Source organism: Lactuca serriola, chromosome 8, assembly GCF_051521515.1.
Source record: "Lactuca serriola cultivar US96UC23 chromosome 8, Lser_US96UC23_V15, whole genome shotgun sequence".
NCBI classification, from domain to species: Eukaryota; Viridiplantae; Streptophyta; class Magnoliopsida; order Asterales; family Asteraceae; genus Lactuca; species Lactuca serriola.
In genome coordinates, this window is record NC_136415.1 from 177,152,173 (window position 1) to 177,179,192 (window position 27,020).

The window sequence follows — 27,020 nt, forward strand, 5'->3', positions numbered from 1 at the left end:
ACTTTCTATAATCACTCGGGGCATCCCGACCCTCGAATTTGGCGAAAACAGCCCAAAAACGGAAGTCTACGCGAAAAATGGACTTAAGGAGCCGAAACCCCTCTTAGGACCCGAAACCCCTCTTAGGACCCGAAAGTCCTCTTAGGAACCGAACCCTTCTGAGCCGAAGGCTGCTGAACCGAACCCGAAAGGTCCTCTCGGGCCCGAACCTCGCCTACACACCCGAACCCGAACGTTCGGCACATTTCGGGTCTGATCACTTTCTCTTCTGAAGACCGAAGACCGAGCCTTCGCTTCTGAGTACACCGAACCCTCGCTTCTGAGCCCTTGACCGAGCCCCTCGCCTTCGCCTCTTCTTCTGGTTCGCACATCTCGTTCCGGCTCGGCACCAGCAAGGACCGAACCTCGGCCTAGGACCGAGAGGTCTCGCTGGAATGGCTTTTTCTCCCGGTTTTCGACTAATTTCGCGTTTTAAGCCCGTTTTTAATTATTTTAACACAAGATTTTCACCCAAAACTTTATGTTAACATATAAGGACCCATAATTATTAAATTATCACATTTTTAAAGATAAACCTTATCCAAAAGAGTGGGTGAAGTACAAAGGTGGAGTGTTGACTTTCCTTTATGTTATGACACAAGCAACCACTCCCATACCCACTCCATGTCACTATTCACCACCAGCCCATCCCTAGTCACTTCATAAGTCCTTTCTCATTATTTTCAGCCATTCCCACGTCCTTAGGGCTGGAACATCCACCCTCTCTCCTCACACTTCATTCATTCTCTCATTTTTCCACCAAGAACCACACTCCAAACTCTCTCATCTTTCTCTCTCAAATTCGAGAACTTCAAGGCATACTCCAAGACTTTTCTCCTTCATTTAGTAAGTATCATCAGCTTTCTTATGATTATTACACATCCTCCTACTCAAGATCATAGATTGCTTACACAAACATCATCACCTTCTTGTTAGATTTTCGAATCTTCAAGTGATTCTTCAAGTGTTCTTGAGTTGAACACTTCTTCTCTCCATCATCCATCTTCTGAAATCACTCAAGGTGAGTTCATACCCCTACATTTTCATGTTTTCTCAAGTTTTCAGGGGGGGAATACAAGTTAAAACACCAAGAACATAACTAAACTTTTCTAACAGCCTTCATCAGAAAAGTTCAACTCCATTCACGGACTGTTTTGGACAACTTAAACATTTTAGTTTTCAAAAATGTTTTAGGTGCAAGTAGTTCCACTTCTTAGCTTTAAAATGACTACTTGCACATCTCCACACGATTTGTCTACAATTTATGGTGATTTTTACAAAACAGCCTGTCTTTTCAAACACAAATCCGGACCGGTCTGTGAATATGAGTATTTTAATACAAGTTAAAGGCTCCCAAAAATCATGATAAAAATTATGAGTAAATTAGACTCATTTTAGTAACTCTCAGAATTTATGGATCTAGTTTTCGACTTCGTATGATTTTTCTATGATTTTGCTAAAACAGTGCAGAAAGATTAAGAAGTAGTTAACAGCTTCTAACTATCAAAACACTTTGTAACATGTTGAGCAAAGTGTTAAGTCTTTGATGACTTCATATATTACATGTATTTCTCGTTATGATATATTTATATAATAGGAAATTACTTACTGAATTTATAAGAATCCTCCATCATAATCATTAGTACAAAACAAAGCAAGTTAAACATAGCTATATTGTACAATACATTTGACTTACATGGAAAGGGTTCTTGTACACCATAAATAAACATACTAAACTATAATGAGTATAGTTAGGTTGCATATACAATTCAAACATTTTGATAAACTATAATAGGTATAGTTTATTATCATTTACATTACAAAAGGTTTTCTCACGAATGGGGTACGTTCCAAAGTACCGGGTTTTCATATAAACGGGGTAGATTCCAAAGTACCGGGTTTTTATACAAAAAGGGGTACAGATACAAAGTACCGGGTTTTTATACAAAAAGGGGTACATATACAAAGTACCGGGTTTTTATACAAAAGGGGTACAGATACAAAGTACCGGGTTTTTATACAAAAGGGGTACGGATACAAAGTACTGGGTTTTTATACAAAAAGGGGTACAGATACAAAGTACCGGGTTTTTATACAAAAAGGGGTACAGATACAAAGTACCGGGTTTTTATACAAAAAAAAAGGGTACAGATACAAAGCACCGGGTTTTTATACAAAAAGGGGTACAGATACAAAGTACCGAGTTTTTTATACAAAAAGGGGTACAGATACAAAGTACCGGGTTTTTATACAAAAAGGGGTACAGATACAAAGTACCGGGTTTTTATACATAAAGGGGTACAAATACAAAGTACCGAGTTTTTATACGAATGGGATACATTCCAAAGTATCGGGTTTTCATATAAATGGGGTACATTCCAAAGTACCAGGTTCACATAAAATAGTTGTTATGATATTAAAACTATATTTCATCTAGAATTGTTAGACTTCAACTATAGTTGTTGAGCGTATATGCTTGAGTCATATAAGAATTTAGTCTTGATTGGCTTAGAATTGGTGTTGCCCGCCTCATCTCTTGTTCCTTGTTTGGTTGTGGACCTAGGGCAGACCCACTATATTCAACGTTTTATCTAACTTAAATCTTATATAGCTTATATACGTTGGACGATTATAGGGGAAACCTACGGGTCATTCTAAGGTTCATTAATGCATCATATAGGAATATTTCTATTCACACTTCACTAAGAAAATATTGGATTTTCTGGAAATCAAACTATATCGATTTTACAAGGAAAACGGTTTCTACTTCAAACAAAACTCTTATGAACTCACCAACTTAATTGTTGACATAATTTTTTAAAACTACTTGTATTCTCAGGAAATCAGTGAAACAGGAAAAACTTCAGTGCCTTGAGGATGAGACGTTAAACTGTCAACAATTTACTTTTGTCATCATAATGTAATTGATTTTGAAACATGTAAACATATACTTTGGTGTAACTTTTTCAATTATATTTATGATGGTTGTATTTACTTTGAGCACTATTATACACGTTGTTGTGATACTGTACATGAAGTCCTCCACCCCCGGACGTTTCCGCCATCCTTGGTTTGGGGGTGTGACAGTAAACTCCTCAAAGGAGTGTTTCTATGCCTTAAACCCTTCCAAGAATTGAACCACCAAGTTGGAATAATTCTAGGGATCATTTAGAACTTCAAAACACAAAATACCACCAAGGTTGGGAGTTTACGGCCGTAAACTCAAGAGTTTACAACCGTAAACTCCATGTATGATGGTATATGGAGAGTAAACTCATATATGGGGTCCTTTGGAACCCTAAACCCAAGTACCTTGTCCCACAATGGCTTAGATGCAATTCTTAGGGCTTAAAACACTTATATAAAGTGTTTATTATGTTCTAGGATGTCTTAACATTATCAATTAGTAATTTAAGACTAATTGAGTGCATATATGTGTGATTATATGTTCATTAGGATCGTAGTGTGTGTACAAGTCCTCACTTGACACCTAACAATCCTACACCGTCCAATTCATCTAAACTACCATCTACAGGTGAGTTCATACCCCTAATCAATGTTTTAAATGATTTTAAATGCTTTAATGGGGTGGGGGATACAAGTAGAAAACAACATGTTATTAAATCATTTATATGTATTTTACAACTGTGTTTTCATTCAACAGATTTCACATACTACAAAATGTGATGCATGAAATGGTTTTCTATCTTAAAATACCTTGATAACAAAAGTATTAGTTTTGAAATGTGTAACAGCCCGGATTTCCAGGTACCTTTATTGTTTTGATTTTTGGTGTTTTGAGAGGGGACTCGGCGAGTTGGAGCTCAGACTCGCCGAGTAGGGTCGCGATTCTGGACGCGGGATTCGTCTGGACTCGGCGGGTCCAGGATATGGACTCGGCGAGTCCGCGCTGTTTAATGAAACCCTAATTTCTCGGGTTTGGGACCTATTTAAAGGGCCTTATGGCCGTCATTTGTACCCAACAGTCCATAGAGAGAAACCCTAGAGTGCTTTAGCGATTTGAGAGAGAAAGGAAGCATTTCTTGACCTTTGTGTGTTGTTTAGCAAAGAAGAGGGAGGTTCTAGCCAAGAGGAGGCAAAGGAGGTTGCTATTCTGTGGATTTGAAGCTTAGATCTTCGATCTAAAGGTATGATTTTGGCTCATCTTCTGTTTTGTGAAGTATGTTGGGTTTTAGGGTTTCTTGTGACCTTTGTTGGGTTGATTGGATGACCAAATAGTCCCTTGCTAGTGATGAGGCTTTGGATCTGGATCCATAGAGGTCCAGAGAGCCTCATTCATCAAGCTTTATGAAGAGCAATAGAGGTTATGACCTTGAGTAGTTATATTTGTTAATAATCCTTCATATATGGTCAAATAGAGGTTGTATGTGCACCAAGTTTGGGGCTTTACGTGGTGAATCAGTCTAGAAAGGCCAGATCTATGAATTGTTGGGACAGATCTGACCTTAGAAGCGAGTTTGAGTGATTGCATGGCATGGACTCGCCGAGTCCGATGAGCAGACTCGGCGAGTAGCTTGAAGATTGCCTTGGACCGGCCAGTGAGTGGTCCAGTCGAGTCATGGGTCGACTCAGTGAGTCAGGGCGAGTTAGAGAGGGTTGACAGGTGGACTGAGTCGAGCTGGGACTCGCCGAGTTGTTCTTGAGACTCGGCGAGTTGAGTTGGGGTGGCCCCGCGATTCTCCCAGGTGGAACTCGTCGATTCAGGGGAGGTACTCGACGTGTAAGAAGGGAATCCTTGAGAGTTGGTGAAAACGTCTAGACTCGCCGAGTTGCCCTTGTGCACTCGCCGAGTCCGGTCAAAGTTGACCGTTGACCAGAGTTGACCTGTGTTTGACTTCTTAGGGATAGTCAAGCTTAGAGGATAAAAATGTTAATAAGAGATGTATGATGTTATAGGGAGATTGTAGCGCGGAGGATCGAGCACGAGTGATTCCGGGATTTGATAGCTATCGATATTCACGAGGTGAGTCTTCTCACTATACTGTACCTGGAAGGGTTTGACTGTGTGACCGGAAGGTCGGATATGATATGAGACATATGTGCTATATGTGATAAGTTAATTGTTATATGTGCTATGTATGATATGCTTAATGTGGGCCGGAAGGCATTATGTTATGGGCCGGAAGGCGAATATGTTATGGGCCGGAAGGCGTTGTAATGTGGACCAAAGGGTTGGCGTGGGTAGGACCGGGAGGTTTACCCAGCAGGGACGGAAGTCCCCTGAGACACATGGACCGGAAGGTCAGGGCCTGGAAGGCGTATGTGCGTAAGTTGTATTTTGGGGAACTCACTAAGCAATTATGCTTACAGTTGTTGTGTATGTGTTTCAGGTACTAGCGAGGACCGTGGGAAGGCGCTGGCATGATCTGTACACACTGATAGATGATTTATGATCTTGGGATTCATATGATTTGTATTATGATATGAGACGTTGAATGTTTATGCCTTGTTTTGGATGAAAACACTTTATTTTGAAATGAAAAAATTTGTTTAAAAATTCCCGTTGTTACAAAATGTTTATTAACATGACATCAAGTCACTCTTAATTATTATTCAAAACTGTTAGATATCTTGCAAAACCATTACCTTTACCTTCTTGAACAACCAATTACCTTTCAGTTAACTATCATAGGGATAGTTAGAAGATATCAAACGTTATTTCTATTACAAGGAATCACACAAGAGTCAGTCCATTCATGATTCTTTACGAGTACATTACCTGATACATGAGTACCTTTACACATGCTTACATGATACATGAATACGCTTATATGAACACATTACATGAATACCTTTACGTAGATACATCTACCTGTGTATACTTACATGAATACTTGAAACTCGATTCGTAAAGATGATTTATTAGTACCTTCAGTAAATCATCCAGCCCATCCCAGCTCAATGGGAGACAGTTACGGGATTAACCATTCCTGGAACCACTGTTCGCTACAGAGGTTAATTGAACAATCTTCAGATGTTCATTTGGTTGTTATTACTTATATTAGGAGTCAGTTACGAGATTAACCATTCCTGGAACCTACTGTTAGCTACATAGGTTAATTTGACAATCTTCGGATGTTCATTAGGTTATCTATTTCGCTTACAGCGATGTAGAGTCAGTTACGGGACTAACCATTCCTGGAACCACTTTTCGCTACAGGGGTTAATTTAACAATCTTCGGATGTTCATTAGGTTATACCTTTCATTTCGGCAATGTCGTGTTAGTCTTGGTAATCCAGGGATAATGCTTACATGATTATACTTTTTCCTGTTTACTTTATTTTGTGACACTTTCACATAAACGATGAGTTAGACTAAGTACTTTAGTGCTAGTCTATCGAAGGAAAAACTATCATTTACTTACAAAACATTCGGGTCTTAGTAGAAGACTACATTTCATACTAGTAGGAAATAAGAGATTTCTTAGGGTTTTTCATACTTATATCAACTGTCTTACTTAAAGGTTTTACAGGACATTCATAACAGTTTATCAAAGCAAGACAATGTCACTTAAATACTTATGAATTCACCAGCTTTAAAGCTGATACTCTCTTTCAAAATAACTTGTATTCTCAGGTCATCAGTAGACAGGTACGGTGGCCAGGTTTTGAGAAGACGGAGCAGACAAGTCTCGTATTTTATTTTGATTATATTTTTGGTGTCTTATTACAATGAAAGAACACATATGTATTATAACTTTACTTATAATGCAATGGATGATGTTGTTGCTTGTTTACTATTTTACACTGTTGTGATACTGTACATGACGTCCTCCACCCCTGAACGTTTCCGCCGTTCGTGGTTTTTGGGTGTGACAATTACCTCTAAATTGACTAGCCCGGATCTACGGGCGTTTCACATGATCTATATCACCTTTCATCTTATCATCCAACTCATCTTTCATCTACCCATCTTCACCCATTGTATTTTATAGGTATAAAATACATATACAGTTTAATCGAATAAAACATGTATATTTTGTTCATCCAACATATATATCAAGAACACAAATAATATGCATACATAACACGTAATTTAGATTAAATACTCCATATCTATGTGTAAGATGAAAGTAACTATGCACTCACTTGTAAAAGTGATGACTCCAAACTCGGACAACACTCCGCTTCTTAATAATATAATTTCCTTCGACGAAACCTAGTATTATTACCACTAGATTTTAGTCTAATATTTACCGTGACTAATTATTAGTCTTAATATAATTATTATTATATAAGTGTTAAATAATATTTTCCAACCACTATGTACAAATAGGGTCCGAGACATGAAACACCGGAGGGCAGGACCATTTTGGCATTAAAGCATTTCTTAAATCCAACAACCTAGACGACCGTTCATACCGGATTCCCCGTACCGCAAGTAGTTAAAAAGATATTATAACGATACTTATATAAGTCATAATAATAGCCCAAATATTTATTACAAGTTCATAATAACAATCCTATATTTAAATATAAGTTATATTTAAAGTAGGGTAAGCGTATCTAACTTACAACGAGGGTTCTGCGGGGACAGAACTTCCCAAGCCGAAAAAACTCTTTTTCTTGGAGCCTTTGGGCGCTCCGGGGCTTTCCTCTAGCACCTTGAGGTTACTAGGGCTTTGGGGGGGGGGGGGGGGGGTTAGAGTGAGAGTAGAGAGAGAAAGAATGGGTGAATGGTGTGAAGAATGGGGCAACCCTCACACCCCCTTTATAGTTGAAACTCCTCGGTTACGCAGGGCGTACCTACGTATGCTAAACGTTCCGAAGAGACGTGTCTGAAAACTGGTGGGGCTACGTGGCTGATCTGAGACCAAGTGTTGCGAGATACGCAGGGCATTTCAGTTTCTATGCGGGGTGTACATGTGCAACCTCGCAAATGACACACCCGACTACTAAAATTCGTAATTTTCGCATACGAGCTTCGTTTTCGATGCTCTTTATATCTACGTGTAGGTAGAGACGCACTCTGCAACTTTTGTTTAGACTCCGTCGGCTAATTTTGACTTTATTTTTAAAGTTATATTTTTAACAGGCCGGAACATGAAAAGTCCGTTAAAAATTCATAACTTCGTCATCTGATGTCTGTTTTCATCTGTTTTTTTTTTTTTTTTTTTTTTTTTTTTTTTTTTTATATTATCGTTGAGCTTCTATTAACGAGATATTCGATTCTCGTTTAGGTTTTGTCGGCTAAAAATCGGTCGATCTAATATTTGAATTTCGGGCTGCATATTACTATGCCGAATCTTGGAAAAATCGTAACTTTCTTATACAAAGTCAGATTTTGATGTTCTTTTTATGCATACTCTCGGTTCAATGTATACCCCAAACCGCATGGACCAGTCTTGTAATTTACCCTTGATATATAATATAACTTTGATGTGGTATATTTCAGCGTATTCTATTATAGAATTACATTTTATATTTTCATACTTAACGTATTTATATATGGAAATCTCCGATAATTTTTCAACATTTTGAGTTAGTTTATGGTTTAATATCAAATTAACCAAAGGGCTTCTTGCCCAACGGTATCTGGTGATGCCATCCCTCATTGAGGTCGATGGTTCAAGTCCCGTCGTGGACGTAAGTGAATTTAGGTGTTAGTTTATAAGTAATTATATATTATATTTGCCGATTAAAAAAAATCAAATCAATTTTTTTTTTTAAATGACATATTACTAGCTAAAACTTCGGAAAAATAATTTTTGACTAGTTTTGTAAATTTAGCTAGTATTTTAGACAGCCACCTTAATAGGTTACCTGTTGAAAAGATATAAAAAAAATGATCAAACTGTAAATATTAACTATTTTTAGGATTTTTTTATAAAACAAAGAATTAATTTAGAACTAAAATGTAAACTTGACCAAATTTTTGGGATTTTACTGGAAAATTTTCATCTACAAAAAAACTGGTAAATTTTTTTTTCTTCCAAGTTTTAGTAGGTGATATTTCATTTTTTGTAAAAAAAGTTTAATTTGGGATTAGATCAAAATATTAAGATTTATTGGAGATTTTTTATTTTTATATATAAAAATAATAATTGCTTTGAATTTATTATAAATACATTAACTTATTTTAAAACCATTGATAAAGCTCTATCTATGTTCAACCCCTTTGTGTTTAATTTACTTGCAGGTTAATTAATTAATCAAACGAAGACTTTGATCAAGTGGCGGTTTTAGATCTGAACTTTTTAGAATACTTCCTTCGCACGAGTCTCCATTTTATCTTCTCTCTCTGTCTCTGTGTGCAAACTTCTTATTGCTGTAGAATCTTCTCTGGGCAACACTTGTTAATAAAACCTCAACGCTCAGAGGTTGTAGGCGTCATTAAATATAACACGTATACACCTCCAAATTCCTTTGCTTTTTTCATCCTCCGTTTGTTCCTCCAAGCACTCCTTCCATCTTTTTTCTTCACTCTCTCCGATATCTAGCTGAAACCGCTGTGAGTTTCAGACTTGAGTTCAGATTATCATCAAAATCAACTTTCCCAATATTGGATCTTTAAATTTAGCCCCTTGGATTTGATTCTTCAATTTAATTGAGGGAAATTGAGAAATCTCATCAGGGTTAGGTTTAATTATTGGGTTTATTTAGATAAACCCTCTGGATTTGATATTCTGATCTGGGTCAATTCTATTTTGTTCAACTTTGATCAAAATAAAGTGCGAAACCATGAAAGAGGGGAAATTAGGGTTTATAATTTGTGCTTTGCTTCTGTTTATGTGCGGATCATGCTTGGGTCGATTCGTCGTGGAGAAGAACAGCTTGAGGGTGACTTCACCTGATAATTTAAAAGATACATATGAATGTGCAATTGGTAATTTTGGTGTTCCTCAATACGGAGGAACATTAACTGGCGCTGTTCATTATCCCAAATCCAATCAAAAGGCGTGCCAAAGCTTCGAATCCTCCTTGAAATCAGAACCCGCTGGTGGTCTTCCGATTTTTGCTCTCCTCGATCGTGGCGGTAAATTGATTTTCTCAATTGGGTTTTATTCCTTTTTAGTTATATGATTCGGTACTCTTAGTTTAAATTCTTATTGATTTTAGATCAAATTCATATGCCTTGATTTTTGATTCTTTCTTCCTATTAAAAGGTTCCTTGCATAAAGGGATACCTTTCTTATACAATCTAAAGATAGTAAAAACCTTTAAAAGCAACCTGAAATTCCCCCAACAGTTTTGGTATTAGTCTTAAGAATCTTCAAATTGATTATTAGGCAATAATTTGTAAAAAACAACTGATTATCAAGATACGAGAAGGATATTCATTCTACTTTTTGGGTGGTACAGAAAATGACATTTTTGTCCCTGTCCCACTTTTTGTTTTGATGGGAACTAAAAAGGACAATTTTTGTTCGTGATGGGACAGAAAGCGACATCTTTCTGTTCCATTGACATTTGTCAGTGTAAACAGTTTCATTTTTCATTTACACTGACATGACATGACACCGATATGCTGACATGGCAGAGTGTTACTTCACATTAAAGGCATGGAACGCGCAAAAAGCGGGGGCCGCAGCTATTCTTGTTGCAGATGATAGACCCGAGCCTTTAATCACAATGGACATGCCCGAAGAGGAAAAAGCACAAGCCGATTACTTACAAAACATCACAATCCCATCTGCCCTCATCACCAATGCACTCGGGAACTCAATAAAGAAAGCCCTAACCAAGGGCGATATGGTAAATATCAAACTCGATTGGACCGAAGCTCTCCCTCACCCTGATGAGCGTGTAGAATACGAGTTTTGGACAAATAGCAATGATGAATGTGGGGCAAAATGTGATAGTCAAATCAATTTTGTCAAAAACTTTAAAGGGGCAGCTCAAATACTTGAAAGAAAAGGTTACACTCAATTTACACCACATTATATCACTTGGTATTGCCCTGAGGCTTTTACTTTGAGCAAACAATGTAAGTCTCAATGTATTAATCATGGGAGATATTGTGCTCCGGATCCTGAGCAAGATTTTAGTAAAGGGTATGATGGGAAAGATGTGGTTGTTCAAAATTTAAGGCAAGCTTGTTTTCATAAAGTGGCAAATGAAACTGGGAAACCATGGCTTTGGTGGGATTATGTGACTGATTTTTCTATTCGGTGCCCAATGAAAGAGCAAAAGTACACTAAAGAGTGTGCTGATGAGGTTATTAAGTCACTTGGTGAGTTCAACAAATGTTTTACAATTGTTGTGTATGTTATGATTTAATAGGAATGTCCTTAAAGGTTTTATTTTTATGTTTTTGTTATGATTTGTAGGTGTTGATTTGAAGAAAATAGATGAATGTGTGGGTGATACAGAAGCAGATGTTGATAACTCGGTTCTCAAGGCTGAGCAAGAAGCACAAGTATGTTGATTCAATTGTAACAAGATCTTTTATGAGGATGAGGAGGGTATTAACGTCTTTTGTAATCTTGCAGATAGGCAAAGGTACACGTGGGGATGTGACAATACTACCAACTCTTGTGATAAACAACAGACAATATAGAGGTGTGTAATCTAAAAGTCTAAAACTCAAAACAAAAGTATTGTGTTTAATAGGTGGGACATATTGATATTTTCATATTTTGTCCCTGAAAATAATTTTTAATTTTAATTATTTCAGGTAAGCTTGCAAAACAAGCGGTTTTGAAGGCCATTTGCTCTGGATTTGAGGAGACAACTGAGCCAGCCATTTGTTTGAGCGATGGTAAGTACACATAGCTTCTTGTTTATATCATTATATATTATTACAATATTGTACTTAAAATTTTTATTTTATGTTTATTTAGAAATAGAAACAAACGAGTGTTTAGACAACAATGGTGGATGCTGGATTGACAAAGCTGCTAATATTACGGCTTGCAGGGTAGGGTTTACGTGTCCAGTTGTACTCTATTTAATGGTTGACTTTTGAGTATGGTTGTTTGACACTTTGACTTTGTTGGTTTTTGTAGGATACTTTTAGGGGGAGGGTATGCGAGTGTCCTGTTGTGCAGGGTGTAAAGTTTGTTGGTGATGGATATAAACATTGTGAAGGTATTCTTTTATCCGGTTGTACTGTGTTTGACATACATTGAAATGAAAATGTGACAAAAATCACAACTTTATTGTCCCACACAAAAAGATGGGACAGGGACCCACTCTCGATCTCTCGTCTGTGCAAAAAGACGTGAATGCCCTTTTCATTCTCATCATTGAAAAATAGCCCTAGAAATCTTGTACATTCGGTTCTTGTCTTGTGTTGTGTGATAAATATGCAGCCTTCGGCTGCATTTGTTACACAGGATTGGACTGGAATGGACTGGACAAGCTTTCTAGGGCTATTTTTGATGATGAGAATGAAAAGGGCATTCACGTCTTTTTGCACAGACGAGAGATCGAGAGCGTGTCTTGTTCCATCTTTTTGTGTAGGACAAAAAAGTTGTGATTTTTGTCACATTTCCATTTCGATGCATGCGAAATGCAAACTATAAAGCCTTGATATGTACAAAGATTGATGCTTTTTCATTCTTTATGTTGCAGCTTCAGGAGCACTACGCTGTGAAGTTAATAATGGAGGCTGTTGGAAAGACACCAAGCTTGGCATGACTTACTCTGCTTGTATTGTTAGTATTCTCTCTCTCTCTCTCTCTCATACATATATGTATGTATGTATATCTGTATAAACACCTTTGTATGCACAGATATGCATAGATTCTAACTTTTATTTTGTTTTTCAGGATGACCACACAAAAGGTTGCAAGTGTCCACCAGGGTTCAAAGGAGATGGTGTTAATAGCTGTGAAGGTTTTCTTTTAATCCAATTTTATTTCTCCTCTACCAAGTAAAATATATAGTATTATTGCAAAAGAAAAAAAAAAAAAAACTTGTAATGACAAGTGAAGTTACTTTTTGGGGTTAAATACATGAAATAGCAACGTGCTCACGTTTATTTGTTTATTATCGTGTTCTATATTCATTTTTCGTATTACAGGATTGTACTTTGAAAAATCTACAAAATCTCATCCAAATACAAATACAAAACAGTTTTCACTGCTATAATTTGGTAGATTTTTCAAATTACAATGCCATAATAAGAAATAGTTTGAAAATATAATGGTGTAGTAGAAAGAAATGGAAGTAAGATGCTACTATAATTGTGTGTTTCAGATATTGATGAATGCAAAGAGAAGACAGCATGTCAATGTCCAGATTGCAAATGCAAAAACACATGGGGTAGTTATGAGTGTAGCTGCAGTGGCAATTTGCTCTACATGAAAGAACACGACACATGTATCAGTGAGTCCTCACTCATGTTATTCTAAAGCTATTTTCAATATCAGGGGGCGAGGGTATTTGTGTCATTTTGCACAAACGAAAGGTCAAGTGGGAGTCCCTTTTTGCCCTATCTTGTTCCATTGACATCAGTCTGAGTCCCAGTTTAATGCATGCCAAACTGTTATGACTCCTATTAATGTTTCTTCTTTTATATTTCTAGTATATTCAATCTTGGAATATATAAAATTATGTTTTTTTTTTCTTTTGAAAAATAGGTAAAAGTGGTAAATCTGAAGTCAGCTGGGGATTTGTGTGGGTTATTATTCTTGGTTTGGCTGTTGCTGGTACTGCAGGATATGCATTCTATAAATACAGGATCCGGGTATGATTGATATTTGAATCCATTTCATCTTAAAACACATAATGTTTGAAAGAAAGAAAAAATAAAAAGTAAATTATGACTTGTTTACATATTTTTTTTTATATTATTAAATGGTTACAACTTTGTTGTGCAGACATATATGGATTCTGAGATAAGGGCAATCATGGCACAATACATGCCATTGGACAACCAGGGGGAGGTAGAAGTACATGGGACTCATCATGGAAATGTGTAAAAGAAGACAAGACATAAATAGTAGTTTTTGACACGCTCGTATCTATGTATATGTCAACGTTTTCTTCACTAAAGATTATGTTTGTTATTCAGGTTCTTTTATTTATGTTAGCATGATAAAATAAAAACCATTTTGGAAATTGATAATGGTAGAAGGTATTTGGATTTCAGAGTTTCATTGTGTTTATTATGTTGTGTATTCATCCCTACAACTTCGAGAACCAACATTCTCTAAGTTGGCTCATATCAAACGACTTCCAACATGTTAGATATATAAATCATTTACACATCAACAATATCATGTGAAACATAAACACATGACTATGTCTCATAGTACACCAATGAAACAATTGTAAATGAAACACAACGTTAAGTTGACTAGGTTGTTGAATGAACTTCATATCAATGCTATGAAGCCCCTTAAATGTGATGAATCGAAGTGCTACAAGACATGCTCATTATGTCGCAACAAGTTCTATGGCACAAATTGGAGGATGTTCACGGGACAAATGTTGTATGTTTTTTGTCACACCCAAAATATGAAAGACAACAAGGTCTTAGTTTCCCCACCTAATTTGTGCAAATTCACTTGAATACCCTCTCACTCATAAAAAGTAATACCAAACAATGGTTGGTATTTGAAAAAGGGCTATATACGTAAATTGGTCCCTTTTTGGTTTACTCACCATATTTTATTTTGGTCGATGAAGTCATCCATTTTATTAAAAGATAGTTCTAATGTTAACCCAGTTAACCAAAGTTGAAACAAATGGCTTATCATATAACTACATGGCATGGCGTCATATATGATGTACTTCCTAAAATTTCATCTAACTTTCTAAAATAACTTCTAACTTCTCATTATATTGGGTTGTATCAGTTGGGGGATAGGACGATGGTCCGGGCCTCCAAATTTCTAGGGCCCATTTTTATATAAGGAACAGGTAATCCACCACCCCCTATCCTTTGTTTATCCCCCTCCCCCATGATTTGACATTAGACACACACACACACACACACACATATATATATATATATATATATATATATATATATATATATATATATATATTATAAATAAAAATCATAAATAATTAATCAATGTTGCAATTAAATTGTCAAACAATAATAATTATTCTACATATTTAGCCGTTAAAACTAGAACGATAATAATGATTATAAATATTTAGTCATTCAATATACGGGGTGACCCGTTAATCTATAATTAAAAATTTTCAAGTTTTAGAAAATAATAAATTATTATATACAAAAATAATTTTATAAAAACCAACTTATATAAACCTTCAAGTAAATACAACAAACTAATAGGGATATATAAAATATAAGTTATTTTTGTAGAACTAAAAATTGAAATAGTTAAAACAGTAAATATTTAAAAAAAACATTTAATATATATATATATATATATATATATATATATATATATATATATATATATATATATATATATAAAGAATAAAAAATGATTTTGATTTGACATAAAGTAAAAATGAGAGGGGGAGGGGCGATTTAACATACCCCTTTTATGTATCTACTTATATTATTATAAAAAAAGTGTTTGGTATTAACTATTAAGTTGTTGCATGCAATAAAAAGGAAAAAAGAGATTAGAGACAAGATTGGCATAGAAGACGAAGAAATTTCAACATATTCTTCAGGAATCTAAACAATTAATTATTATTTTTTAATTAAAAAAGTTATTGTTAAGGGCCTTAGTTTTTTTATTTTGTTTGGGGTCTCAAATTAACTTGAATCAGCCCTTATAACTTGCTATTCCAGAAAAATGAGAAACCATTTCACAAGTAAGATGCTAGTTCATGAAGTACATATGGTTTATGTAGGTAAATGAGAAGAATTTTCTAAAATAAAATCTAACTTTTAGAAATGGCTTTTCATATAACTATATAGTATCATGTGTAATTTCTAAAATAATAATCTAACTTTGTGAAATGGCTTCTCATTTACATGGTATGTGTATATCCGACTAATCGGAAAATGAGAAGCCATTTCGAAAGTAAAATATTAGTTCATGAAGTACATCGAAAATAGGTGTCATGGTGATTGTCGTGCAAATTTCTTTATAAAATGAATGGCTTTTATTAACCGAAATAAAATTGTTAATAGTTAAACCATCAAAAAACCATATTGGCTTTTATGTTTATTCTCCTTATAAAAACCATGGTCAACATTAAAAAGTTGAAAAAACAAGTAATTTTAATAAGAATAGTTAAAAATAAAGTTGTTAATCGATGATACGACATGAAAAAAACACACTACAAAAAATGAAATTAAGATTCAAATTTGTGTTTGTATAGGTGTAAATAACATATGTCGTGTTCTTGTTCAAAAAGTCGACACAATATTAACATGTATTGTTTTTCATGTTCATTGTGTTTGTCGTGTTTTTTGTAATTAAGTAGGATTAAATAGACTCATGGTTATTTTATGTCATCTTTTTGGTATTATGTAATGTTTGTGTGTTTTAGTTCATTTGTTTGTGTGTTAGTAAGAAAAATATCATATCATGTTGTGTTCATGCTACATAAAAATTTGTCATGTCATTAGAGGCGTATCTAATAAGGAAGAAGGTATTTAATTTCATTTATAAGATATATACCATAAAAATTAAGAACTACCTTAAGAAAAAGTAGAGGACCTACCTTGAGTTTATTTTTTTTAAATGTCTTAAAAAACTATTTTAAAAAGAGAAAAAAAAAATAAGTTACAAGGCACAATCGTGTTGTTAAATATATAAAGTTAAATATAATATATAGTTTTTATCAAACAATAAGGTATCAATGCACTAATAATCAACTAATTTTTCATTAAATTGTTCGGTTTTTTCAGTTATATTTCAGTCGGTTTTAAAAAAAAATTTAATTAGTGGTGTCTGATCGGTTTTTTCAATTATATTTCATTAAATCGTACACGACACGACCCGACCCGACCCTTTACAAGTGTTGTTGATTTTTTTTATCGGCTTCACTTAATTTGAGAACCACGTGTAATTTTGTTCTAGATTCGCCACTGCGTGTCGTGTGATCTTGTCTGACAAAGAGTCCATTGAGATCATGAGGGGTAAACCATACCATTTGCACAACCCATGCCAAACATGCCCCAAACACGTTACATAGAGATTAATTTACAAAGCACGAACAATAATTTGGGCATACATAATTCTAAGTTAAATTACAACGCATTAGGAATATATTGGACATACAAGATTTAAACTTTAAATTTCCTTCGTGTGCTTATAATAGAAAGATCCCTATTTTTTGTATCAACTAGTGAATTTAGTACAAGAAACAGTATTCAGATTGAAATTCAATACAAGAAACAATATTTTGATTAAAGTGAACGGTAATATCCTTAGCATACTATCACATTAGATTTTTTGATGTCACATCAGATTTTTTGAAGTCACATAGACCGGAGAAAGTTGTAGCATCCAAGTTGTAGAAAGATAAAGAATGATGATGTGTTATTTTAATATGTTTTATTTTAGAAAAAAAAAGAAAAAAAAAAACAGTTAATCATAGCCTTCTGCCCTTTCCTCTCGCTACCTTGATGACCAGCTACCCTTGGCGAGCCTTGTAGCGTCCTTGATGGGGTGGTCTTGGCAAGTCAGACGAGCTGCCGGCAAAGGCCACGCCCTCCGGCCTTATAGCTAATGACAATTATTTTTGGCAACATAAATTTATCAATGCTTAAAGTAAAAAAGTTTTACACACGATGTTTAAACTTTTAGAATTTCTACACACAATCTAAACTCAAGACATAAAATACTCTATTCTTATAAATCTACACACACAAACTTGAACCCTCAACCTTTGACCAAAAACCACCTATCCAACCTATGGTTATAATAGAAAGATCCTTTTTTTATATCACAAGAATCAGTATGTATAGTTAATTATACAATTATTTTTGACAACATATATTTATCAATACTTCATGTATTTAAATTTTATTCTTACACCGATGTGCAAAAAATAGACTTTTACACAAACCCACTACTCTACTCTCTTAAGTCTATCCTACCTCCCAATACGCCCTTTGGTATGTTCAAACATTCAAGTACTTATAATAACTATCTAAACTCAAGACATAAAATACCTTACGTTAAAAACTTACATCAACAAAATCAGTCTACAAAAATACCTTAGACAATGAAATGTTATTTGTTATTTGTTATTTGTGTTTTTTTTCCATCTTCTAACAAATTGAATGATGTTATGTCCCACATTTCTTCATCGATAACATAATATCAAATACAATGTCAATGACAAAACATAATCAACTCAAACTTAAGCAGTAAGCACCTACTACAACCGCAATCATTTCCTCAAATAATAAATAAAAAAAAACAATTTCTTTCAAGCCTCAGCCGCATTATTTTTCTTAAAAACTTTTACCATTAATAACATCATAGTTTTTAACAAGCAAATACAAATGCAAGTTCACCATGGATGAATCCAAACTTTTCTCACGAGGCCATAACCACTACTAACACCACTTCTTTTAACCTTCAAACCAGAAAAAAAAAACATGAACAAGTGTAGCTCAACACTTTGCACACACACACACACAGTAAAAAACCATGGATGGAGATTAATTACCAGAGTTAATTTTCAGCTTCAACACTCGATCCTCCGGTTGACTGTCCACGTGAGTATACGATTCTGTAGACATAAAATGCTAGCACTGCACCACTGCACATCAAACATGAAAACAAAAATTAAAAAGAAAACAATTTTGACACAAATGACAAATTTACAATAGAAGAGGGACTAAAACCAAAATAAGATTCTAATGTTTCAAACCTGATTATAAGTGCAACATATCTGGTGAATGCTGGCCTCTGTAGAAGATGAAAACATGCAAGAATGTTAGTTTCATGAAGATTAAAAACATACACACAATTCATATGTGAGTGTGTGTATACTTATGAATTATACACATAGAACTATAATTGGGATCTTACAGAAAGCACTAGTCCTGTATCCTTTAAAAACAATATTGTAGCAATGGCTGCAAAATCAAAACTTTTTCATCAAACTCACTAGATATATATATTTATACAAAACAATGTTACAAGAATAAAAAATTAGAGTAAGATACAAACCTGCTTGGCCTTTCAAAGCAACAGAAGAAGATTTCCCTTTTTTCCATGACCTTAGACTATAAATACCCAAAGCCAAAAGAGTTCCACCAAGAATAACACCAAATCTAATACCAGAAGTGCTTCCAGTGATCATAAAGGAAAGAAAACCAGTTAAAGTAAGCAACCCACCTGAAACCATAAAAAAAAAACTACATCAAAATTCAAAAACCTCTCATTTATATTTTATAATGATAGAATAAGCTTACCATATGGGATACCAACGTAAAAGTCAAGAACTTTTGAGACATCTTTCAAGTCATCAGTTGAGGAAGAAGCAAATGTTTCCACAATATCCTTCACTGGTTCAGGGGAGTTTTCTGCAGCTGCAGACAGATAAACTTTACCTTCTTCACTAAGTTCTTTTGCAATTACACTAAAGTCTGCACTCGCTTTATCAGCTTGGATCTTTAGTTGCTCTGAGGTGTCTTTTAATACTACTGTGGCTTTCTTTAAGTATACTTCATAAGCTTCTTGGGAGATGTTTAGCATTTTTATTGCTTGCTCTTTGAAAGAAGCTAACGTTTGCTTCCAGGCTTCTTCGGATTCTTCAGCACCCTCTTTCAGACGATTTGTTTCCTCCTGTATATCAACTTCTGAAGACTCCTAAATGATGCAAACAGATGGTGTTATTAACCTAATCATCTTATATACAATTAGTTTGATTTTGAGTAGAAAATCGTATTATATTGCATGATTATACTCAATTAACTTTTATAAAGTGAATAAATTATACCATTTTCTTTATTGCAGTCAAATTAACATGTATAAACTATTAACAACAATTGAGATTATTAACATTTTATTTGCCAAATTGTGTTTACTCTAATCATCTTATCTTAAGTTGATAATTTGTATCAGTTGATCATATGAAATGGAAAAAAAGAGTATAGGTGTCATTAAAAGGGCTAGTCTTTAAAAAGTCTTCTTTTTAAACAAGTTTAATGTATGGAGATAGCCATTTATATAGGAGTTGACAGCAGGTATTCTAACACCTATTTATGTATTTACTGTATTGGTGAACTATAATTTGATACGTTGGTTGTGTATCTGTATCAAAAAAATTCAGCTTGCTACATTTGGGATTTCAGGTGTTACAGACCTAGTACACTGCAAATGCACAACTGATTTTGAACCTTGTTACAAAATTAAAACCAACATTAAACCAAAAATTTTGGTTTTTATTGAAAAGTGTACTCACCGAGTCCTCATGAGACGCCGCAAAAGAGAAAATCGACCGGTTCCGGGAATTTGAACGGGAGAGGAGCAAACCATGGCCAAGTCCTTTCGGATAGGCGGAGACAGAAACAGCAAGTGTGAGTACACCGGAGCTACGAGGTCGAAGAAGAGGTGCGAACCGATACAAGGAAGGTGAAGAACAGAACGCCTCTATCGGCGCTCTCTTAGAGCATAACTGGCTAGGGTTAGGGTTGCTTATTGAGAATGTGTTAATTGAACTACTCATTCTGCTGTTTAGGGTTCCTTTGTGTAACTCTGCGCGAGAGATTATGATAGAGCAAGCCTGGTGTGTACCAGCTGGATGAGAGGGAGGCGAAGGGAACGATAAAGGGGAATGAAGAAGACGATGAAGTGGTTGAGGAATAGGGTGAAGGATGCTAAAGTGAGCCGAGGGCAACGAAAAGTATCACCTTGTTGACACGTAATGAATATACGTCGACCGAGCCGTGGGACCAAGTGAATCTCGTCCTATGTGTCTATTTTTTTTGGTTATGCTAATAAAATACCATTAGACACTCATTGACGTATTTATAAACGGGGAATGATTTTAATTAACTTTTCAGTAAGTTTATATATGGATAATTATCTTTTATTTTTTGTACATATGTAGGTAACAAACTTATTAGAAGTGTTCATATATGACCATTATGACCTGCTATAACAGGTTAAATCCTAGATATGAACGCTTTCAATAAGTTCGTTACCTAGATGTGTATAAAAAAAAATAGTTACCCAAATATAAACAAAACGAAAACTAAAAATTAAATTACACGAATGGACCATGTGGTTTGGGGGGAATTTATGTTTTTGGTCCATAACTTATTTTTTTAACCTGAATGGTCCCTACTGTTTATTTTTGTTGCGCGTTTGGTCCCTACATTATTTAAAAAGACTATTGTGCCCTTATTAATTTATTTTTTAATTAATTATCTTATTTGTGTATTTATTTTTTACATATTTAAAAAAAAATAATAGACCACACATATTTATATCTCATCGGATGATCCATACTGTTTATTTTTTAATTAATTAATAAGAAAATTAATTAAAAAATAAATTAATAAGGGCACAATAGTCTTTTTAGGTAAGACATGAACTAAATTCGCAACAAAAATAAACAGTAGGGACCATCTAAGTTAAAAAAAATAAGTTAGCGACCAAAAACACAAATTCCCCCAAACCACAGGGACCATTCGTGTAATTTAATTTTTACTTTTCGTTTTGTTCATATTTAGGTAATTATTTTTTTACACATCTAGGTAACAAACTTGTTGAAAGCGTTCACATCTAGGATTTAACCTGCTATAGCAGGTCATAATGGTCATGTGTGAACACTTCCAACAAGTTTGTTACCTAGATATGTACAAAAAAAAAGATAGTTACCCAGATGTGAACATACCGAAAAGTTAATAACCTTAATAAGTCATATTCCCTTTATAAACTTCAAAAATGGTTCCGTTTTATAAAATCTGAAGTTTGATCCCTAATTTACAAAAACTTCACGTATGGTCTCTGTGGTTTCAAAACTTTTAACAAACGGTCTTTTTCACTAACTCCGTTAGCTTTTGGCCGTTAAATGAAGGGCATTTATGTTCTTTCACAATCACAGGGACTATTTATGAAGTTTTGCCTTATTTTTTTTAATATATATATATATATATATATATATATATATATATATATATATATATAATTATTTAATATTAAAGGGTCCCACCCCCCCTCTCTCTCTCACACACACACACTCTCTCTCCCCCTAGTGTAAGTCTTCTTCCTAAAAAGAACACACATTTTTAAAAAACTTTGAAGCAAAATTATCAAAGAAAATGGATTCGAACTCTAATTTCATATCCAACTTTAATTTCATATCTAATTTCATATACAAACTTAAACATCTCTCTCTACCATGTTCATCTTTATTTGATCATCATCTTCGTTATGACGAAGCTATGAATCAAGAAACAATCAGCTTGGGGTGTGAACAAATTGATGTCATTGGGGCATTTCCACAGGCAGTTGGTATGCAACTTAAGAAAATCACTATGAAATCCTTCTTTCTACTTCTAATTGAAATCCAAATTGGAGCTGAACTCAATACACACAGATGTATAACTAAGAAATTGAAAATATACACATAAACCCACCTTTTCTCTCAATCCTAATCCATGAAATCCTCCTGATTCCAATAACTATTGCACCAGAACCGGTACCTAAGTCCACCCACAAACCTTCATTCAATTCTTGACTCTGCTTGATCACATCTTCCAGCATATCGATTATCAACTCGGTTTCAAGCCTTGGAATCAGATCACCTTCTTCGACACTCAAAACCAAATTCCCCATAAAGAGTAAAGATCACCCAAGTAAGCTCTTAATTGCAAAACAGTGTTGTGTTTGGAGTCGTTGAGGGTTAGTAATGATTTTGGGTTTTCTAGAGCATCTTCGATTAGCCAATTAAGTTCTCTGTGTAAACTTTCAAAGTCTGGTCCGTTGTCTGAATCTATGAAAGACGAACCGACAGATGACACTAAGGTTTTTGCCCAATTCGGCCATTGTTGCAGGTCATATAAGGTTTCACTGAAGGTGGGTGTCGGAGAAATAAGGGGGGGAGGGGGGTTAGGGTTTAAGACAGTGGGTGCATGGTAAACGGAAACTGATGAAGAAAGAAATAAAGCGATTGAGGGTTCTTGATGTGAATGTAGTTGAGAGAGAAGAGAGTCGTGCCAAGCTCGAGAGATTCAAACCCCATATGAAATCAAGCTTGTGAAAATATGAATTTATGCGGGGGTTGCTTCAAATCGCAAAAGGATGCTCTCTTTCTGTGTATGAAGAGTGAGAATTGAATAAGGTTTTGGAGTTTCTGATGAAGTGAAGAAGGAGGGAGGAGATCAAAAGGGTGTGTTCTTTTTAGGAAGAAGACATACAGGGAGAGAGAGAGGACCCTTTAATATTAAATAATTATATTTTTCCTTTTTTTTAAAAAATAAGGCAAAACTTCATAAATGGTCCCTGTGATTCTGAAAGGACAGAAATGCCCTTCACTTAACGGCCAAAAGCTAACGGAGTTAGCGAAAAGGACCGTTTGTTAAAAGTTTTGAAACCACAGGAACCACCCGTGAGGTTTTTGTAAATTAGGGACCAAACTTTAGATTTTGTAAAACCACATGGACCATTTTTGAAGTTTTGTCTTTGTAAAATGTTAACATATAGTTAACTACATATAATCAATTTTTTCGGAAACAATACAATTTCAACCAATAAAAATATTTTAAAATTTAATTAGGATGTCTATATAGTAAAATGGGGTGTCTTTATAGCCAATGCTTTTTTTTAAAAGGAAAAATATAAACTCTCCTAAACTACTCTTAAATCCATATATCAATCCTTAGACTTGTACCTTTAACTTAAATGAGAGAGGACAATATCGTTGGGCTATAAATAGTACAAACATCTAATGCCCTTAATTAGATGCCTTAAATGTTTGTACTTTATGACATTTTCAAAAATTTGAAAAAAAATCATATAATTTGGTTCTATTGATAAAAAAAATCGTCTTTGATTTGATTTTTTTTCAATTTAACTATTGAAATTTTGAAACTGGTAAACACTTACAAAACAACCATTATATTTAGTTAGTGTCGGTTTTAAGTGTTAAATTGCAAAATATATTAATTAATATAAATCATGGATGTCTTTTTCGTTAATAAGATTAAAGTTTAAGAACTTTTTTAGAGATTTATGTTTTCTATATATTAAATTTATTTAAAGAAAACTTATATTTATTTATTAAAAAACATAAAATAAAGATACAATCTACATCACTTGCACTAGAAAAACTCATTTTTCTTATTGAAAAACACAACAATGATAATTTATATGCCATTTTTGAGACGTTTTTATGATTCTGTTGAATAAATATCCTTAATACAATAACAAAGATATCATTTAAATACAATTTCTGAATAGAGTTTCATGATATATATGGCCTAGAAACACACTCCTTACCACAAATTAACAAAAATCATATTAATTATACTTAGCATGTGGTTTTATAACTATTCTAACTCTTATATTAAGGTTATTGTCATAAAAACCCTCATGTTTACATGAAATGTGTAGTTATGTGCTAAGTCATTATTTGTGTTTGTTAATGTCTCGACATTTAGATAAGTTTTGTTATTTTGTGTTTTTTATCAGGTTGTGAAGAGAAAGAAAAGTATGTGGACGATGGTGATGATGGTGGGTTGAAGATGAAGAATGCAGAAGGTGGGTCGGAGATGGTGGTGATGACAGAGTGTGGTAGCGGTGATATGTAAATATAAGAGCTTTTATGGTAATGGTGACCGGTTAAGATGGTGCAAAACCTAAGAAAATATTAAAATGATTTTTTTTGACAAACATGAGACATTAATGAACATAGAAACAAACTTTTGTTGATTTGTAGTGGGAAGTGTGTTTCTAGGCCACATAGTGTGTATAACTGAGCTCTATTTAGGAATAACAGCCCCTGATAAGCCTTTATTTTTTGAGGTGTCGTTCGATTGTGAAAAGACCTTCAATAAGTTATAGTTTTATTTTAAACGTATTACATCCAAAACCTAAAAATTCAACAATGAAGTAGCATTTTGCCTAGAAATACACTTCTTGCGACAAATCAACGAAGTCTTCTTAAGTTATATATATATATATATATATATATATATATATAGAGAGAGAGAGAGAGAGAGAGATATGTTCAGGTATTTAAAGTATTTATTGTGTTATTGTATGTATAAATATGGGCCAATCAAAATTAAATAAAAAATTAAATAATTAAATAAATAAATAAATAAGGGTAATTTAGTAATTTGTTTAGTAACTTCCAAAAATAATCCCTATAATCATGGGATAATCGATGGGTTTCCTCACCTTAAGACCTAAATAAATGAGTCGGTCTTCCTCACCTTCTCATTGCCGCCTGACCTTCACCAAAAATCAGCCCCTTCGCTCTTCCTCCAAATCGATCAGAACTCCAAACTTGGAATCCAAGACCTTTGCTGGATCCAAGCCCAATCCGACTCATGGATAATCGCTGCCCTAATGGGACCATCAATCCTCGCTCTCCTCAACATCCCCACCGGATGTTGCTTCTTCAAATACGATGCATCGCCGGCGATCCCGGACCGAATCCCGACGAGTTCTTCGACGAGTTCTGCGACGAGGATGAAGAGGAATCAAACGGGCCACTGCCGGCACCGAGTTCTGCCCATATTTCCCCTTTTCCTTCTCCTTTGCCTTTAACGTGATTTCTTCCAGCAACTCTTCACCCCCTCCGACCAACGTCTCCATCCAGCACCGCGTTGTTTGAGCTCCGGCTTTTTCCAGCTGTAAGAAAAACCCTATCTTTTTCGTCCTTTTTTTGTTCGAATTGCCACCGGTTATCTTATCATCTTCACTAGTTCGATTGAACAACTTTTGTTTTAGCTTTTAGATGACTGATCGTTTATCAGTTATTAGCTTTTTTTTGTGTGTTTTCTTAATCACAAATTTGATCAATTGTGTTGGAATAGTGTCTAAGGCTGCAACTATATTAGGCAAGTATTTGACCCGGTTGTGCATGGTCCTTTTGGGTTGCCTTCACCATAGCAACTTGACAAGATGATTTATTATGAGAGAAGAAATATTATTAATATATTATGAGAATAATATAAGGAATAATAATATTATTATTTGATTAATATAAGTCATAAATTAATTAAGAATTAATTTGGTGACTTAAAGAGATTAATTGAATAAAGGGGCATAAACTGTCAATTGTATGATAGTTGTACTTTGGGCTATAAATCCCTTATGGATAAAGGGGGATGGTTTTAAGGACTATGGATAGGCCTTGAAATCGTCCAAAGGCTTATCAATTAGGGTATTGGATTGCTTAGGGCCTAAGTTATCCAATTAGGGTTTGAGGGTGAAACCCTAGGAGCCTCACTAGTATAAATAGACCCTAGGGGTCAAGGGAAATGGGCACCTATGCTTTAGAAGAAACCTTGGCCGATTTTTGACCCCCTCTCCTCTCTCTTAAATCATCCTCTTGCTAGTTGGTGTTTGTAAGCCATTAGAGGAGTGACAATTGTGACTCTAAAGCTCCAAGGACAAGAAGATCAAGCAAGTGATTCAAGCTAAACTTCTAATTCTGATTTCTTATGTTATTATGCTCTATTAGTCATTAGAAGTCTTGGATTCAATGCATGTTTAATTAGAGAAACCCAGATCCAAGCATTAGGGTTTGCATGTGCACATAGGAATGTTCATATGGCCAAAACCCATCAAATTAGTCCTTTACCTATGGTTAGGAATGGAATGCACTGCTATACAAATCCACATAGTTCAGATTAAACACTGTGAAGAGTTTATTTGATGATAAATTAACATGCATCAACTTAAAGTGTAAATCAAATTTGTTGGTTTTTGTTTGCTCATTTGATTTAGAGGTGATGTATGTACTGCAAATGTCCAACAAGGCCTTTCTTCATGTTGTTTAAAGTTTGTAGAAGTTAGAGTCACCCTTTGTTATTGCTCTTGATGATGCTTTGTAGTTGCTCTATTCATTTTGCTTTTATATTTTATTGATGCTGTTGGTGATTTCTCATATTTCTAATACTTGGTGGAGATGTGTGATGTCATATTTTCTAAAGA

At 34.6% G+C, this 27,020-nt stretch overlaps 2 protein-coding genes and 1 pseudogene across 2 annotated transcripts; 1 reads left to right on the forward strand and 2 right to left on the reverse strand.

Moving 5' to 3' along the window:
• The first annotated feature begins 9,251 nt into the window (after nt 1-9,251).
• LOC145071443 (vacuolar-sorting receptor 1-like) lies at nt 9,252-14,097 on the forward strand. The gene is made up of 12 exons (XM_079018322.1): nt 9,252-10,036; nt 10,541-11,233; nt 11,331-11,419; nt 11,493-11,562; nt 11,678-11,761; nt 11,844-11,920; nt 12,009-12,090; nt 12,577-12,659; nt 12,774-12,840; nt 13,204-13,332; nt 13,587-13,693; nt 13,827-14,097. The coding sequence occupies exons 1-12, from the start codon at nt 9,742-9,744 to the stop codon at nt 13,926-13,928; spliced, it is 1,878 nt and encodes a 625-aa protein (XP_078874448.1). The 5' UTR covers nt 9,252-9,741; the 3' UTR covers nt 13,929-14,097.
• Nucleotides 14,098-18,231: 4,134 nt separating this feature from the next.
• On the reverse strand, nt 18,232-20,752 carry LOC145069572 (Transmembrane proteins 14C). Its single transcript, XM_079016508.1, has 7 exons — nt 20,311-20,752; nt 19,319-19,715; nt 19,074-19,241; nt 18,933-18,979; nt 18,772-18,809; nt 18,568-18,660; nt 18,232-18,474 (listed from the first exon to the last, which is right to left on the reverse strand). Exons 1-6 carry the CDS (start codon nt 20,572-20,574, stop codon nt 18,573-18,575), a joined length of 1,002 nt encoding a protein of 333 aa, XP_078872634.1. The 5' UTR covers nt 20,575-20,752; the 3' UTR covers nt 18,232-18,474; nt 18,568-18,572.
• Nucleotides 20,753-22,460: 1,708 nt separating this feature from the next.
• LOC145067639 (uncharacterized) lies at nt 22,461-24,231 on the reverse strand (annotated as a pseudogene).
• Nucleotides 24,232-27,020: the final 2,789 nt, after the last annotated feature.

Coding starts and splice junctions, on each gene's coding strand:
- LOC145071443 (XM_079018322.1), top strand. CDS start 9,742: ATGAAAGAGGGGAAATTAGGGTTTATAATTTGTGCTTTGCTTCTGTTT. Junction 10,037..10,540: donor TGCTCTCCTCGATCGTGGCG/GTAAATTGATTT, acceptor CTGACATGGCAG/AGTGTTACTTCACATTAAAG. Junction 13,694..13,826: donor TCTATAAATACAGGATCCGG/GTATGATTGATA, acceptor TTTGTTGTGCAG/ACATATATGGATTCTGAGAT.
- LOC145069572 (XM_079016508.1), bottom strand. CDS start 20,574: ATGAGTAGTTCAATTAACACATTCTCAATAAGCAACCCTAACCCTAGC. Junction 19,242..19,318: donor TTACGTTGGTATCCCATATG/GTAAGCTTATTC, acceptor TTATGGTTTCAG/GTGGGTTGCTTACTTTAACT. Junction 18,980..19,073: donor TGCTTTGAAAGGCCAAGCAG/GTTTGTATCTTA, acceptor TTGATTTTGCAG/CCATTGCTACAATATTGTTT.